The 17,554-nt window shown below is 49.5% G+C and overlaps 1 protein-coding gene across 1 annotated transcript in view; it reads right to left on the minus strand.

The window, feature by feature from the left end:
• The window catches only part of FLT1 (fms related receptor tyrosine kinase 1), a 205,612-nt gene that overhangs the window by 6,718 nt on the left and 181,340 nt on the right, over positions 1-17,554 (minus strand). Inside the window, exons 21-28 of the mRNA XM_055426324.2 lie at positions 17,015-17,171; positions 16,492-16,589; positions 15,202-15,324; positions 13,370-13,481; positions 11,859-11,958; positions 7,656-7,761; positions 7,033-7,175; positions 2,971-3,055 (exon numbers count right to left, since the gene is read on the minus strand). Of these exons, the coding sequence (XP_055282299.2) occupies positions 2,971-3,055; positions 7,033-7,175; positions 7,656-7,761; positions 11,859-11,958; positions 13,370-13,481; positions 15,202-15,324; positions 16,492-16,589; positions 17,015-17,171 (924 nt within the window). The remainder of the gene's footprint in view (positions 1-2,970; positions 3,056-7,032; positions 7,176-7,655; positions 7,762-11,858; positions 11,959-13,369; positions 13,482-15,201; positions 15,325-16,491; positions 16,590-17,014; positions 17,172-17,554) is intronic.

Genomic DNA, 17,554 nt, shown 5'->3' on the forward strand with positions numbered 1-17,554 from the left:
ATTGGCCAGGCTGCTGCTGCTAAGTCGCTTCAGTCGAATCCAACTCTGTGTGACCCCACAGACGGCAGCCCACCAGGCTCCCTCGTCCCTGGGATTCTCCAGGCAAGAACACTGGAGTAGGTTGCCATTTCCTTCTCCAATGCATGAAAGTGAAAAGTGAAAGTGAAGTCACTCAGTCGTGACTGACTCTTCGGAACCCCATGGACTGCAGCCTTCCAGGCTCCTCTGTCCATGGGATTTTCCAGGCAAGAGTACTGGAGTGGGTTGCCATTGTCTTCTCCGACTGGCCAGTCTAAACCTTGTCAATTACAAGAGGCCCTATGTCCAGTGACTCAGAGACCCTTCTTCCTGCAGGTGAAGAAAACAAATATAATCAAAATGGAAAATTGCAGGTAACAGGTGAGCATTTTTCATAGTCAACTTTTATGCTATTTTATGCAAACTAGTGTGTAACTATGTTAAAGCTAATTGGGCAGATGACTTGGCAGTGATATGTAAAGATTGCCTGGTGGCTCAGGTGATAAAGAATCTGCCTGCAATGCAGAAGACCCAGGTTTGATCCCTGGGTTGGGAAGATCCCCTGGAAAACGGAATGTAACCCACTCCAGTATTCTTGCCTGGAGCATCCCCATGGACAAGAGGAGCCTGGCGTGCTACAGTCCATGGAGTCACAAAGAATTGGACACAGCTGAGCGAGAAATAATGAAGACACGGTTTAATTTTCTTTCTTGTAGATTCTATGGAGTTTTGAGACCCTCCTGAGTTACCGTGATTTTGAATGGTTTGCCTTGGAGACGAACAGAGATCATTCTGTCGCTTTTGAATGATCTGCATCCAAGTACTGCATTTTGGACTCTTGTTGACTATGATGGCTACTCCATTTCTTCTAAGGGATTCTTGCCCACAGTAGTAGATATAATGGTCATCTGAGTTAAATTCACCCATTCCAGTCCATTTTAGTTCGCTGATTCCTAGAATGTCGACGTCACTCTTGCCATCTCCTGTTTGACCACTTCCAATTTACCTTGATTCATGGACCTAACATTCCAGGTTCCTATGCAATATTGCTCTTTACAGCATAGGACCTTGCTTCCATCACCAGTCGCATCCACAGCTGGGTATTGTTTTTGCTTTGGCTCCATCCCTTCATTCTTTCTGGAGTTATTTCTCCACTGATCTCCAGTAGCATACTAGGCACCTACTGACCTGGGGAGTTCATCTTTCAGTGTCGTATCCTTTTGCCTTTTCATACTGTTCATAGGGTTCTCAAGGCAGGAATACTGAAGTGGTTTGCCATTCCCTTCTCCAGTGGACCACATTTTGTCAGAAATAAAAAGACGCTTACTCTTTGGAAGAAAAGTTATGACCAACATAGACAGGCTATTAAAAAGCAGAGACATTACTTTGCCAACGAAGGTCCATCTAGTCAAAGCTATGGTTTTTCCAGTGGTCATGTATGGATGTGAGAGTTGGACTATAAAGAAAGCTGAGTGCCGAAGAATTGATGCTTTTGAACTGTGGTATTGGAGAAGACTTTTGAGAGTCCCTTGGACTGCAAGGAGATCAACTCAGTCCATCCTAAGAGAAATCAGTCCTGCATATTCATTGGAAGGACTGATGTTGAAGCTGAAACTCCAATACTTTGGCCACCTGATGCGAAGAGCTGACTCATTTGAAAAGATCCTGATGCTGGGAAAGATTGAAGGCAGGAGGAGAAGGGGACAACAGAGGATGAGATGCCTGGATGACACAACTGACTCGAATGACATGGGTTTGGGTTGACTCCGGGAGGTGGTGATGGACAGGGAGGCCTGGTGTGCTGTAGTCCATGAGGTCGCAAAGAGTCGGACACGACTGAGCGACTGAACTGAACTGAGTTACAGTTTCCAGCAATTCCGTTTACTCACTGGGTCATGTTTAGTACTGAGTTTTACACAGGGTCCTCCTTATTACTGGCAAAATGGTGTTTCCAGTGAGTGGACCTCACATGTAGTTCCTGCCACCCTTTGGGGTCTCTAACATGGCTCTTTGTGTGTCCTTGACTATCAGGGGGGAACCTAAGCAAGGATGCTGCCCTAGGGCCCAGTGCATCAGGGTCGGGGGGGCTAAGAGTCAAAGAAATCTTGCATGTTTTGTTCAGTGCCATTTCCTTGGACTTGAAACCAGCATTCTAAGCAGCAAAGCAACATTTCCAGCACTTTGCCTTTGTAGTCACAGCTTATTTGTAATTTTTTTTTTTTTAATGTTCACGTCATCTTTTCTTCTCTATCTGGTGTGTTTGAAGGGTTTGGGCATTTTCCAGCGGTGACCATAGCATTTGAGGTCACCACCTTCTCACCACAGTAGGCTTTCCAGGCCTTTTTTGGGTCACAGCTCTGTGAGCGTGGGTGGTCCTGGGATCCAGTGGCTGTGTTCCTGGAGACCACGCTCTGGTCCAGCTCTCTGTCTCCTCACCTTAATCTCAGCCCCTTGTCCAGACCTTTAAAGGGACAGGTGAGTTGAGGCCTTTTGTTAGCCAGGGCTATGTGGATCGCTTCTCTCTGTGCGGCTGGGTGGGAGCGTGGCTGCTCAACTCTGGAAACTTTGTGGGAAGGAGCAAGAGGTCTCAGAGGTTCTTCCAGGATCTCAGAGCAGAGGCCCCACCCTCACACAGCTTTGAGTTCCTCTGGTGCTCTGATAGCAGGCTTCCATCCCTCATAGCCAAGATGCTTAGAAACACCCAAGGATGTTTCCTAAGGTTACGCCCAGTCAAGGACTTGGGCCCTGGGGTGAATTCTGGGTCATCTTCAGACTACAGAACTACTTTCAAATTAGCTCTGTATGTCCTATGTCTTGTCATTCCCCTGGAATTGTCATTTCAGCCATCACTGATGACTGGCCCCTGGTGACCTAGAGCAACAGGACAGTTGGGGTTTGTGTTTGCATGGGGTCTGCCCGGGGTGTGCTGAGTAAGTTAATTCTGTTACTTACATCAAGCAGGGAGGTGCCATTTGGTGATAATTCTTCAAAGGTTTTGAGTTTTTCCAGGCTGATGAAATTGAAAGCATTGACATATCTAAAGAAGCAGAAAGAATAATCAGGTCAGTAATTAAACTTAAAAACTTTTGCACAATGAAGGAAACTATAAGCAAGGTGAAAAGACAGCCTTTAGAATGGGAGAGAATAATAGCAAATGAAGCAACTGACAAAGAATTAATCTCAAAAATATACAAGCAACTCCTGAAGCTCAATTCCAGACAAATAAATGACCCAATCAAAAAATGGGCCAAAGAACAGACAGTTCTCCAAAGAAGACATACAGATGGCTAACAAACACATGAAAAGATGCTCAACATCACTCATTATCCTTATCAGAGAAATGCAAATCAAAACCACAATGAGGTACCATTCAGAATGGCTGCTATCTAAAAATCTACAAACAATAAATGCTGGAGAAGGTGTGGAGAAAAGGGAACCCTCTTACACTGTTGGTGGGAATGCAAACTAGTACAGCTACTATAGAGAAGAGTGTGGAGATTCCTTGAAAAACTGGAAATAGAACTGCCATATGACCCAGCAATCCCACTGCTGGGCATACACACAAAGGAAACCAGAATTGAAAGAGACATGTGTACCCCAATGTTCATCGCAGCACTGTTTACAATAGCCAGGACATGGAAGCAACCTAGATGTCCATCAGCAAACGAATGGATAAGAAAGCTGTGGTACATATACACAATGGAGTATTACTCAGCCATTAAAAAGAATACATTTGAATCAGTTCTAATGAGGTGGATGAAACTGGAGCCTATTATACAGAGTGAAGTAAGTCAGAAAGAAGAACATCAATACAGTATACTAATGCACATATATGGAATTTACAAAGATGGAAATGATAACCCTGTATACGAGACAGCAAAAGAGACACAGATGTATAGAACAGTCTTTTGGACTCTGTGGGAGAGGGCAAGGGTGGAATGATTTGGGAGAATAGCACTGAAACATGTCTATTATCATATGTGAAACAGATCGCCATCCAGGTTCTATGCATGAGACAGGGTGCTCAGGGCTGGTGCACTGGGATGACCCAGAGGGATGGTATGGGGAGGGAGGTGGGAGGGGGCTCAGGATGGGGAACACATGTACACCCATGGATGATTCATGTCAAAGTATGGCAAAACCACTACAATATTGTAAAGTAATTAGCCTCCAATTAAAATAAATTTTAAAAAAAGAATAAAAAATTTTAAAATGCTGATTTAAAAAAAAAAATCAGGTCAGGATAACGCCTTCAGTTTTGATTAGTCAGGAGATCACAGGCACCCCATCCCAGCTAAGATGAACCCGAATGCCAGAGGAGTGACCTCACACCTTTTGAAGCTTCATGTCCCTGGCTGTGTCCCCCGGGAATCCTGGCAGTGGTTTCTAATCACTCATATGGCCCTCACGGCACAGTTGTGAGCAAAACCCCACAGGGACCCTTGAGAGACTCAGCAGTGGCCAGGTGGTCCCTCAGGGAACCAAATGACGTCAGGCCGAGAAGAGCCCTGAGTTGCCGTCTGGTCTGAATGTGACGGAGGGAGGAGACGATGCCCAGAGAGGTGATGTGGCTTCATCACGTGTACAGCTGTGGTTTCTGAAAGGCCGTGACCTGTCAGGGCCACACGGCTGATTCAGTGGTGTATATCCAAGCACCGGGACTAGTCTGGTGTATCCAGCTCTACGATTACAGGTCGGGAGGAAGGGGCAGGAACGGGTGATGTCCCTGAGACTGCCTGCTGAGCTCAGTGGCCCACTATACACACACTCACCTGAGACCCTGTCACCACCGACAGGGCCCATCTCTTAGGCAAGTGCCCTGTCTGGCGAAGGTTAAGCAATAGGCTGGAAGGGCCTGTGTCACTTTGATACTTCCCTCCCCCATGTCTGACCTGATCTGCTTTTGCTAATTTATTTAATCCATGCTTACTCGTCTCCTCTTTAAAACAATAGATGACTCATCTGGGCTGGTCTGTGAAGTATGAATCCGTCGCTGACCTGTGACCCAACCCCACAAATCTACGCTGGCCACTGGATTTCTTCCAGGCCTGTCCCAGGCCATCAGCCTTCCCAGTTCTTCCCTGGTCACCTGCCAAGTGTGGCTGAACTGAGGTTGGCGGTCTAGGAGGATACCTCCGTCCGTCCATCCTAAGTCGCTTCACTGGTGCCACCTGGGAAGCCCACTGCAGATAAAGTTGCTAGGAGGCCCACAGAATAGCCCAAAAGTCCTAATACTGGTTCTGATTGATTGCAAAGGGACAGAGACAGAGCATCGGAACACCTGGGTTAGAAACTCTGTTCTGCTGCTTCCCGACTGCAAGGTTGTGGCAAGCTGTCCTCTGTAGAGCTTTAATGTCTCCATCTGTATCACAGGAATAGTATCTCCTTCTTAGGACTGTCTTGAGGAGGTGATGCATACAAAGAGCCCAGTGCCGTACCAGACCACAAAGCATGTGTCTCGCTATACAGTAAGTCCCCTGCATGCCAAGTTGTGAATTTTCAAAGATATGAACATGCGCTCGCATGTCCAGTTGCGTAAGTTAGTTTACCTGTCTAGCGTACATTGTTGTGTGCGTGCCTCCTCTACAGGTGGCTGTGCTTTTGTGTGCTTTAAACATTACTGTCCAGTAGAGCACAGTCGTACAGTATCTTTATATCAAGCCCAGGATGTCTAGAAGCAAGAGGGTAGATAGAATTGAATCCAGCAAGGAAGCAGAACCTGCCATCAGCGTGAAATCGCGGCTGGCCCTCCGTCTCCTACTGCAGATGACCCTTCAGCTCTACTACCTCCTACCTCTTCTCCCTCCTCCAGCCAGGAACTCTTCTTGCCTGTTCACTTGATGCCAGCCCCTGTGTGCCAGCTGTTGTACAGCCCTAGGTACTGTACTACGATTCACAATGTTTTCCTTTTTGTGTTTGCTATGTGTTATTGTGGGAAAAGTCTTATAAACCTATTACAGCTGAGTGTGACTATAATAGGTTTCTAGTGATACAGTGTGACTGTATCACACTACAGTACTATACAGTCGATTGTGTTAGTTGGGTGCCTAGGCTAACTTTGTTGGACTTGCTAATAAATTGGACACTCTTGGAAGGGAACTCATCTGTATGTAGGGACTTACTGTAGTGAGAGGGACATGCATGTCACTGCTAGGACCAAGGCGCTGACCTCACCAGGCCGCTCGGTGTATCTGTCTCCCTCACCCCTTCCCCAGCTTCCTTCGCACTAACAAGAGATACTGTGGTTTGTCAGGTAAGAAAACAAATCCAGTTTGTTTTCATTGTATTGAAGGTATCATGAAAAAAGTCACGGTCAGCGAGGAGAAAAAGATGGAAGAGTTCTTCTGGAGTAAGATAGACTAAAGAAATGGAAGAAAATGCAACATATTCTTGATTGGATGGTGCTTTTAAAAACGGTGCAGAAGACATCTGGGGACAATAATGGGAACTTGAAAAATTAATAAGATGAAGAGATTATCAGTTTCTTTGTGATAATTTTGGTGTGCTGGCACAGAACACCCCTTACAAGATATATGTGTGTGCTAAGTTGCTCCAGTCAAGTCTGACTCTTTGAGACCCCATGGACTGTAGCCCAACAGGCTCCTCTGTCCATGGGATTCTCCAGGCCAAAAAAGTGGAGTGGGTTACCATTTCCTTCTCCATACAAGATGCATACCAAAGTGTTTAGAGGCAAAGCATTACAATGGTCTCGTCCTCTTTCAGATGGTTCAGCAAAAAGGAACACACACACACACATAGAATATAGGCTCCTCTGTCCATGGAATTTTTCAGGCAAGAATACTGGTGTAGGTTGCCATTTCACTTCTCGACCCAGGGACTGAACCTGTGACTTCTTGTCTCCTGCATTGGCAGGTGGATTCTTTACCCACTGAGCCATCGGCGAAGCCCACAGACAAAGTAAGGCAACATGTTATGGTTGAATTTAGGAGTTGGACTTTTTTTTTTTAAGTTTGAAAATCTTATCAAATGAAGTTGGAGAAGAAAAGATCTTACCTGACATTGTCAGAACTCCCTGAATTAAACTTTGGAGCAGAAATATCTTCCTGGAAGAAGTCCTCGGAGAAGGCAGGTGTCGAGTACGTAAACGCACTGTTTCCTGTCAGGATGGCATTGAGTGGAATGTAGTCTTTACCATCCTGAAACAGCAAAGGTGGAGCTCTGGTCACACACATTCTACTTCAGCCTATTTCTGTGCATTGCTGTCTCAGTTCAACTATGTCATTTCCATAATCTTGGTTGTGTTTGGGGATGATAATTCTGCATATATGCACTTCTTTGTTTTTTTGCTGGTGATCTCAGCTATTGTTGCTGTTGTTTAGTCACTAAGTTGTGTCCGACTCTGGCAACCCCATGGAGTGTAGCCTACCAGTCTCCTCTGTCCATGGAATTCTCTAGGAAAGAATACTAGAGTGGGTTGCCATTCCCTCTTCCAGGGGATCTTCCAGACTCAGGTAGAACACATGTCTTCTGCATTGGCAGGTGGATTCTTTACCACTGAGCCACCAGGGAAGCCCAATATCAGCCGTTAATAACCACTAAATAACGAGAGACAAGTAAGACACCCCCCTGACTACCATCAAAGGCATCTGGCCTTCTGATAGTCTAGATAAATTTACCTGTTGTACATTGGCTTGAAGCAGGTCACCTAGTTTTTCCACAAGCTCCACAAATCTTGGCCTTTCTTTTGGGTCTTTGTGCCAGCAGTCCAACATGATCTGATAGCTGTTGGGTGAGAGGAAAATAGAGACAGCTGGAGGCGGTCGTGGGTACATGCATTACCATGCTTGTCAGCAGAGGGGTGGGTGCTGTCATGCGTATAAAGATGATGCTTTTTTGCAGTATGTAGTGTTTGCTCCGTTTAAATTGTGGGTACACAGTGTGATACATAAAAGGCTGCTTGGGCCAGGTCCTGCTGGGAGTGGAACTTACAGACATGAGGAGGCTGGGAGTAAGGAAGGTGACTATAACTCTGGGGTGTCGCCCCTGCTCCCTGGGCACACAGGATGGGGGCTGCCGTGCCCAAGGTCCCTCCACTCTCCCTGATCTGAGAGACCTCCCTGACCTCTCTGTGCCTTACAGTGGGGGCTCCAGGTACATGCCCCATCCAGGGAACCTGAGCCAGCCTGCCAGCAGCCAATGGCCTGGAGGAGCATAAGACAGTCCCATGTGGATCTCACATTAAGATGGTGGTTCAGTAGCTAATTCATGTCTGACTCTCTGCGACCCCATGGACCACAGCACGTCAGGCTCCCTTGTCCTTCACCATCTCCTGGGGTTTGCTCAAACTCATGTCCATTGAGTTGATGATGCCATTTAACTAATTATTGAGACAGGTGCAGAAATTTGCAGAGGCAGGTGGTCACAGACTTGAGTCTTGGATCCTCAGCTCAGGTACAGGGGCTGTGGCGGAGGCTGGCCTGAATCTGCCTTACCTCATCTAAGGCTCCCTGGTCTCTAGCAAGAAACAGACTCTCAGGCTGTTGGGAGAGTAGTTACACACACACGCACACGCACACGCACACACACACACACACACATTGTTGTTTAGTTGCTCAGTCGTGTCCAACTCTTTCCGACTCCATGGGCTGTAGCTCACCAGGCTTCTCTGTCCATGGGATTTTCCAGGCAAGAATACTGGAGTGGGTTGCCATTTCCTTCTCCAGGGGATCTTTCTGACCCAGGGATTGAACCCACGTCTCCTGCATTGGCAGGCAGGTTCTTTACCACTGAGCCACTAGGGACGCCCAGAAAAGATACAGAGATGTTCTGTGAAAAGTAGCCAAAGTAAGAAAGACTTGAACCAGGTAAAATAAGGGGGTGGGCCTGAGAGTTGGCAGCATTCGGTCAAGAAGAGGCTGTAGGCTTATCTCAACTAGCATTGCTTCACCGCTGAAAGGCGGAGGTGGAGGAAATGCAAGAGCTGTGAGCAGGGTGCTCCCAGGTTCCTCTCTGCTGAAACCAGCCAAAGGGACCACCTACAACTATTGCTGCTTTTTATTTTGATCCCTGGTTTCTGATTTCCACTCCTCTTGCCTAAAATTCAATGCGAATCATCTCTGCAAACACCAGAGGAAAAGAAAAAAAAAAAATCAAAACATTCATTACTTCTCCTCCTCATTGAAAGACATCTGATCAAACAGGCTGCGGGCGAGGAACCAATGACTCAACATTAAACCGTTTTACTAAGTAAATAGGTTTAATGAGAAAAAGAGGCACCAGTTACACCCAAACCCACAGGCCTTCTCGAAGCAAGCTAGGGGTGAGGGGGCCTGTGGAGGGAGCTTCCTGTCCAAGCTATCACCCAAGCTCCCAAGTGCACGTCAATTTAGGTCAAGTTCAGGTCACAGGACCCAAGTTCTGAGAGTGCACGTTATCCTTACCCAGGTCTTCCCGCTATAGGTACAAGCAACATGGAAATGGCTCCATCAGCTTTCAAATGCTAAAGGTTTGAATTTTGCACTTCTTTTTGTAATTAAAAGAAAAAAAATTTTAAACACTGAAAACATTTTATATTGGGTTATAGCCAATGGCAACCCACTCCAGTATTCTTGCCTGGAGTATTCCATGGACGTAAGAGCCTGGCAGGCTACAGTTCTTGGGGTCACAAAGAGTCACACATAACTGAAACAACTTAGCATGCATAGCCAATTAACAATGTTGTGGGTGTTTCAGATGAACAGTGAAGGAACTCAGCCATACATATACTTGTGTCCGCTCTTGAATTCTGGACTTAACAACATTTCCCAAAGCTGCTGCTTTTTACAATTTCTCTAAGAAACTCCCTAGAATTGAGGAACCACCCTTCTCTCTAGCTCTAAACTGGGGTACAAGTGCTCTTCAAATATAAAGATCTGAAGGTTTTATAAAGTCCAAGACCATTGGGGCCCAAAGTTGATGTGACTTGTTTTGGACCAGAACAAGTGTAAGAACTGGAAACACACCCTGCAGGTGTGTAGTGTGATACTGGGGGCTCTGGACTCAGACTTGGTTTGCTTAACTAATTAGCAAGGTGGCAAATCACTTCTGTGTTCTATGCCTTGGTTTTCTCATCTGTACAATGGGGATAATAATAGCACGCACTGCACAGGTTGTTATGAGAATGAGGTAAATGGGTATATGTTAAAGTGTTTAAGATAGTGCCTGACTCTTCATAAGCACTAAGTAACTAATAAATAATAAACCCTGTTAGTGACTGCAATTATTATTACTGTTGAAGGCGAAAAGAGAAGGTGGGCGGCAGGATGAGATGGTTGGACGGGATCACCAACTTAATGGACATGAGTTTGAGCAAACTCTGGGAGATCATGAAGGACAGGGAAGCCTGGCCTGCTTAGTCCATGGGGTCGCAAAGAATATGATATGACTTAGCAACGGAACACCAATAATTATTACTGTTAGTCACTAGGAAGTTGCTCTTGTGACTTTCAGATTATATGGAAAGTGGACGGAAATATTTAATTCAAAGCATGAGTGAACACGTCAGAGATATTTCTTCTAAGGAACATGGGGTATGTCCCTAACTTGACAGTCCTGTGGTCTAGGGAGTCCAGAGGACCACCTTTCTGTCTGTCTCCTCTGTAAGTAGCTAACTAGTCACGACACTTCTCAGAGGTTAGCTCCATCACTCATTCAGTTCAGATGGCGATTCCCGCCCACCTGCCCCCAACGCGGTCTGGGGTCTTCCAGTGAGATTATAGCAGGGGAAATGCTTAAACCGTGAAGTGCAGAGTCATCTCATTGTAAACCAGGACTCCTGGTGAAAAGAAGCTAGCACTTCAGAGCCCCCCTGCCTTTCTGTCTCTGCAGCCCAGCCAGGCCTGGGGCTCACCTAGCTGTCTCTCCAGCTCTCAGAAGGGCCTTGTGCTTTCCTGGCCAAAATACCTCATGCACCTGACGAGGCCGGGTCCCTTCTCCCTCTGCGCTCCAGCTGCTCCCAGCCCTGCCTTTGTGGCCTGAGTCCCCGGGCTGCCTTGTCCCAAGTCTGACCTAGCTCGTCTCTGGACCGTGAAGGAAAGAGATGCGGCCTTGCACTCTGGCCAAGCCCCACTTCCTCCGTTCCTTCTAGCTCCTCCCGAAGGCCATCACAGGGCTCCCAGCAGGCCCCCGCCGTGTGGGTGGGATGGGAGGGCCCTGCAGGAAAGGCGGTGCTGCTGTGGGGCAGGGGGTGGTGGTGGGGCTCCCCTGAGTCCTTGACGGCAGTGGGACAAAAAACTGCTGGGGTCATCACATTCCTGCCCAGGCCTCAGAGTGCAAAACAGGCCCAGAGCTTCAAGAAAAAAGTGTCTGTGGGGCGAGTGAGCACTTGTCCACTGGGGAGAGCTGTCAGGAAGGCCCTGGGTTCACAGGTCCCAGCCAGGTCCTAACAGGAGGCCCTTTTCCTTCCCATCTCCCCTGCATTCCAGACCAGCCCCCCACAGATCCTGCTGTGGATGGGGGTCAGCGCTGCTTCCCTGCCGGCCTCCACCCCGGCTGCCTGCCGAGCCCACTGGTTCCCAGTCTGAGCCACCCCCAAGGTCTGGCCCCCAACTCCTGGGTGGTCTGTTCAGGGTTCCCCAGGCTCACATCTGGATGCTGTGTTGGGGTGAAGGGAGGACCCGGGTAGGGATGGGTCCAGGACCCGAAGCCCCACTTCTGGAAGATGCTAGGTCCCCACACGGGTACTCAGGGGCATCCCTGGAGACAAGGGTTCACCTGTATCTCCCAGGACGGGGGATTCTGAAACTCAACAGAGCGTCCCCCTCCTGAGGAGGCCTGGTATGGGGGGAACCGTGGAGGATGGGGGTCTGGGTGAGAGTGGAGGCAGCAGGGTGGGCGCTCACATTTCAGGAGTGGCGTACTCGGGTGCCCGCATCCTCATGCCGTCCTTTAGGCGGCTGCAGAAGTCCTCGTCCATCTGCACCCCCGGGTAGGGAGACCCGCCTGCACCAGGGAGGAGAGCACAGGGCGTATTACGGACTCAGGCACGTACAGGCCAGTTCGGTGTCTGTCTCCTTCTCCGAGGTGATGGTTGGAGGTAAATTCCCAGGGATGGGAAGGGCCCTTGGCACATAGCATGGCCACAGAGCAGCTGGGTCAGCCCCATGGTGCTGGGTGTCTGATGCCCCCTGCCTGGTTCCCAGGGCTGCTCCTGTCTGGTCAGGAGAAAGGCTGGCATCTGAGGGGTCCCCCCCACCCAGAGAAGGAACTCTAGACAAATCCCTTCCTTTAGAGACTCATTCATTGGGATTTTAACTCCCTACTTTCTTGTAAACCTCATATAGCACTGGGTGGGGGGGTTGGGCAGTTGCTGTGATGGTTCTGGGTGGGGGGGGGTTGGGAGCTGGGACTGGGCAGGCTGATGCAAGGGTGGGGGCGCTGCTCACGGGCCTGGAGGGCCAAAGGAGCCGGGACTTTGCCTTTGGCCAAATTTTCTGGGCAGGATCGCAGAGAACAGCCCCTCTTGGAGGGATTTGTGGCTGGGGGTGAGCAGGCCTCTGTATGGCCCCATCCCAGACCTGGAAGCTAGTCTCTCTCAGCGTTTGTCTGCACCTTGGAGTGACCGCAGCTGGGAGGAAGCAGCTGGGTGCGTGCGGCGCTGGCACTGTGTCCCCGCGGGGCCACTGCAGCCGCCAAGCCGCTTTCAAAGATTGCAGGCAACAGGTGCCTGTCATCGAAAGCAGGGGAATGGTTTTCCCACATTACAGGAAGCCAGGGATGTTACTGAGTGACTTTTATTTGCTCTGAGAGGCAAGTTTTTGGCAAAGCCTAAAAGACTCTTGGCTGGACCCGGCCGTTCGAGGGAGGCCTCGGAGCATCAGGTGCGCGTCTGCAGCCAGATGTGGACGCCGGACGCATCTGGGAGTGCCGGGCCTGGGACCAGATTTGCAGCCACCACAGTGCATGTTGGTGGAAAATGAGCGCACCTACACACAGCCGGCATTTCTGCCGTTCATCCTGTGGGAACTGGCATCTGGGGCCAGCCATGCTGAACAGAGGCAGGGGGTGAGGTGAGCTTGTTGGGTCTTTCCTGGGAAACTCTGCAGGGTTTTGGGTGGAAGGACACAGGAAGCAGAGAGGCGTGGGTATTAAAGTCTGGGTGTTTGAGGAATTAGGACAAGGGAAGGGAATTGGGAAGACAGGGAAGGGGTAGCCAGATTGGCTGGAGGTAAGTGGGATTGGAGATTGTATTCTAGTCGGACCTCTCTTGCAGCCCCCTGCATGTTTTTTTTGCGGTCCAGGCGCGTATGGGCACACCGCTCTGAGCCCCCGCATGGGTTTTAGCGGCTACTGCAGCCCAGGTGGCTCCCTCAGCTCTGGGCAGCTGTCCCCTCTCCTCCTGCCCCAGACTCACCTAAGGAGAAGATCTCCCACAGCAGCACTCCGAAAGACCACACATCGCTCTTGGTGCTATAGATCTTGTCAAAGATGGACTCGGGAGCCATCCACTTCAGAGGAAGGCGTGTCTGGAAAAGGGCGAAGGGAGGCCTTGAGCAGGAGGGCATGCAAACAACGCACATTCAACCCGAGTGCCCGGGGGTCACCTCCCAGATAATGCTTGGCCTTAAATCATTTCCTGGAGCAGCTGCGGTTTCCTAGGACGGAGAGTGCACGTCAGCCTGAAGCGTGGCCCTTAAAGTGTGCTGTGTTCATCCCTGTGACGGGCAGTAACTGTTCAGTAAGCCCTTCCTCTGTGCCCGGAGCACCCGACTCTGACTCTGTAAGAAAGCCTCCTTCCCGAAACAGCCTGCACGCCACGCGGACCTGGGAAAGAGCCCTGCGAATTACGGGGTTGGCCAAAATGCTCCTTGGGGTTTTTCTGTAACATCTAATGGAAAAATCCAAACAGACTTTTTGACCAACCTGATAGAAGGTATCTAGAAAATCGATCATTTCCAGGAATTTTTCTTAACAAGGAGGATTTTTGAACAGCATTCCGATGTAAAACACAGGATTTTAAGAGTCATTGACTGGGAGGTGTGGGCAAAGGCACGGAAAAGAAGGAAGGTGATAGACAGTGTTTAGGGCCCCGTGTGACTGGTTTTGAAGTGGGAGTCCCAGTGGGTTCGGCCCTATGGCTTCATAGGGATGGAGATTGACAGGGACACTGGGATGAGTGGGAAACAGAGAAAAATAAAGCGGGGAGGGCTGGGGAGAGGCTGAATGATGCAAAGGAAAGAGCACAGACAGACACCCAGGCAGGGCCATCTTTTTAAGTCAGGGCTCTCGAGGAAAGCTTATTGTTGTTTTCCTTTTAAAGAAACTGGGGGGGACACCTCCACTGGGGTCCAGTGGTTAAGACTCCAGGTTTCTGACACAGGGGATGTGCGTTCCATCCCTGGTCGGGGAACTAAGATCCTGCATGCCTCAAAATGAGGTCAAAGAAAGAGAAAGAAAAGAGACAGGGGAGCAATGGTTCTCAAAGTAGAATTCTGGGACTGGCTGAGTCCGCCGCACCTGAAGAGTTGTTAGAGAGAGGCATGTTCTCAGGCCCACTCAAGACTTTGGAATCAGTTTAACAAGCTCTCTGGATGACCTGTGTGCTCGCTCTGAGAGCCAGGAGCAGAGAGTAGCTGTCTGGGCCCAGACCCAGACGTAATGCAGCCTTCAGGGTAAAGGCCAGAGGGGAGTGGACATAGGAGGTCAGCTCTGAAAGTGGAAATAACACTTATCGCCAGAGATGGGAGGGAGGAGAGGCCAGTGTGAGCCAGCAGAGATGCTGGGCAGGAGGGCGGACCTGAGGGGGACGTGATTTCCTCTCCAGCGAGGTCATGCGGACGGCCGCCCCCACCCTTTCCTGAGACGTGTACACCTGCCGAATCCATCACCCGGCTTTATCTGAGGGGAAGAGTCCAGGCTGTTCTCCCAGCTGCCCGGGGAACTCCCCCCTGAGGGGGGAAAGGAGGGGCTGACGTGGGCTCGGCAGGGCTACTGACCAGCAGTCAAGGGTCCAAAGGACAGGAGCCAGGCTGGGACCAAGGGAAGGACCGGAGGAGGAGAGCAGGGCCTCTCCGGGCCCCGTGCGGGGACCCTGGGGTCCAGAGGCCGTGGGGCCAGCCTGTCTGCACAGGCTGTTGTTTGGGGACCTCTGCCGAGGAAGTGTAAATATTTACCAAGGGCTTTGGTCTATGGTTTAGAAATGATAGGGCCCCAATGAGTCAAACAAACATCAAACTTTGGACTTACATCTCCTTTTCTCACATAGTCGGGGTTCTTATAAATATCCCGGGCAAGGCCAAAGTCGCAAATCTTCACCACGTTGTTCTCGGACAAAAGTATGTTTCGTGCGGCCAGGTCCCGATGAATGCACTAGAGTAAAAGCAGCAGCGTCATCGATGCGTGTCTTAATCTCATCCAGGAATTTCCTGCGCCTTCTCGCTGTTCTTCACCTGGGGACTCATGTCGCAGGCTTCCTCTACACGAAGGGACCAGCTCTCCGTGCACATGGGGTCGCCCTAAATATGAAGCACTTCTCTCTACAAATTCAGACCCCTTGGAGGTCCCCAAGTCAAGCAGTGCCCTGAATTCTCTCCACCCCGGTGCTGCAGGATGGCATCAGGTAAACAGAGCTGGCCATCCATTCTCCCAGAGAGCATGACTTCCCCATAGCCTTTTATCCTGAGCTGCTGAGACCAGATCACCACCCAGCTGGAGTTTCCTAGGAGGACTCCCCTGGGATGAGCTAACAGATGTGGAGCTGTGTATGCTGAGATTTTGACCAGTTCTGGAGGCATGCTAGGGGAAAACATGGAGTGTGGGTGCCGGGATCGTCTAGTCTGAAACCCAGCGAGCTCTTGCCCTGGAATTAAGTTCTACCCACTGGTACCCTACCCACAAGGCTTCCCTGGTGGCTCAGACAGTAAAGAATCCACCTCCCATGCAGAAGTCCTGGGTTCAATCCCTGGGTCAGGAAGATCCCCTGGAGAAGGGAATGGCAACCCACTCCAGTATTCTTGCCTGGAGAATCCCATGGACAGAGGAGTCTGGTGGGTTACAGTCCATAGAGGTCTCAGAGAGTCGGACATGACTTAGCGACTAACACTTTCACTGGTACCAAAGAGTCATTTCTCAAACCTCCTCACTCACATCAGCACAGACTAAGGCATGTGTTATGAAGTTCACTCTATGTTTCAGGACCTGTTGTTGTTTAGTTACTAAGCTGTATCTCACTCTTTTGTGACCCTATGGACTGTAGCCTGCCGGGCTCCTCTGTCCGGGATTTTCCAGGCAAGGATGCCAGAGTGGCTTGCCATTTCTTCCTTCAGGGGATCTTCTGATCCAGGAATTGAACCCACATCTTCTTGAGTGGCAGGCAGATTCTTTTCCAATGAGCCACCAGGGAAGCCCATTTAAGGGCCTCCACACTAGCAAATATGAGGAAGCGTGAACTTATAGCGAAGGTTCGTGTTTGCCCGTGTGTGTATCCACACATCCAGGCCCAGCGAAGAAGCAGAACGGTGAAGAGTGACATCTGACCTTTCTGGAAGACAAAAACTCCATGCCTCTGGCCACTTGAAAACTGTAAGAAATCAGATCTTCCATAGTGATGGGCTGCTTGTAGAAGTCGTCAAAGTCTGGAAAGTATTAAAACCAAAGCTGTTTGTGAAGGCTCTTGTCAGCCCACCAAATCCCAGTTTATTGGAACAGCTTTAGCAAAACATAAAACAAATCAACAAACAGATCAGAGTTCATCTTTGAGAGCATTTCAGTCTCCACATGAATATCCAACATTTTTCCAGGCCTCTAGCCCGGTTTGCCCAAGTGTTGGGGGATGATCCATAAAGACAGAAAGGCCTGGGGGGAAGACAATTGTACAGTTCCCTGTCAAAATTAGTAACTCTGGAAATAATCTAAATTCAAATCTTATCTCCCCAGGACATTAGCCTTCGAGTCTCTCACGGATGTTTATTAGGGTGATAAATAAGAAAAAAATTTCAGAGATGCACAGTGTGTTGTAAAAATATCTCAGACTGGAGGACAGGAAGGAATTAATACCTACCCTCCTCTTCCTCAACATCACTGAGACTTTTATCTTCCTGAAACCCAGAGCTCGCGAGGCTCTCACTGCTGGTAACGCTGTCTAGTCTTTGCTTCTCGCCCTGCTCCAGGTCTGGCTCCGTTTTTTCTTTCTTAGGCTCCATGTGTAAGGCTGCATCCTTTTGAGAGACCAAAGAAGACCCTGATGAAGGGGACAGAACAGCAGGGAGACTGGGCCCTCGGCCAGCAATGGCCTGTGTTGGGAGGATGTCCTCTGACAGAAGGGCTAGTGAACTAGCAGCCCGGCTGCCCCCTGGGGGTGGGACGTCTTCCACTCTTGACTGGGCTTCTGGGTAGCGTCTCAGGTGGGATAAAGGAATATTCACCGCAGCTGCTGTTTACTGAGCGCTTACTCTGCGAGCCAGCACGCTGAGGATCTCAGGCATGCTTTCTCGTTTAATCTTCCCACCAGTTTTACAAAGTAGCTCTCACAAGACATGAAGGAATACATTCAGAGAAGTCAAAATAATCAATGTCACATGTGGCTGGTAGATGGCAAAGC

This window comes from Moschus berezovskii, chromosome 13 (genome assembly GCF_049115385.1).
Source record: "Moschus berezovskii isolate FMDL1 chromosome 13, NW_MosBer_1.0, whole genome shotgun sequence".
In the NCBI taxonomy this organism is placed as follows: domain Eukaryota; kingdom Metazoa; phylum Chordata; class Mammalia; order Artiodactyla; family Moschidae; genus Moschus; species Moschus berezovskii.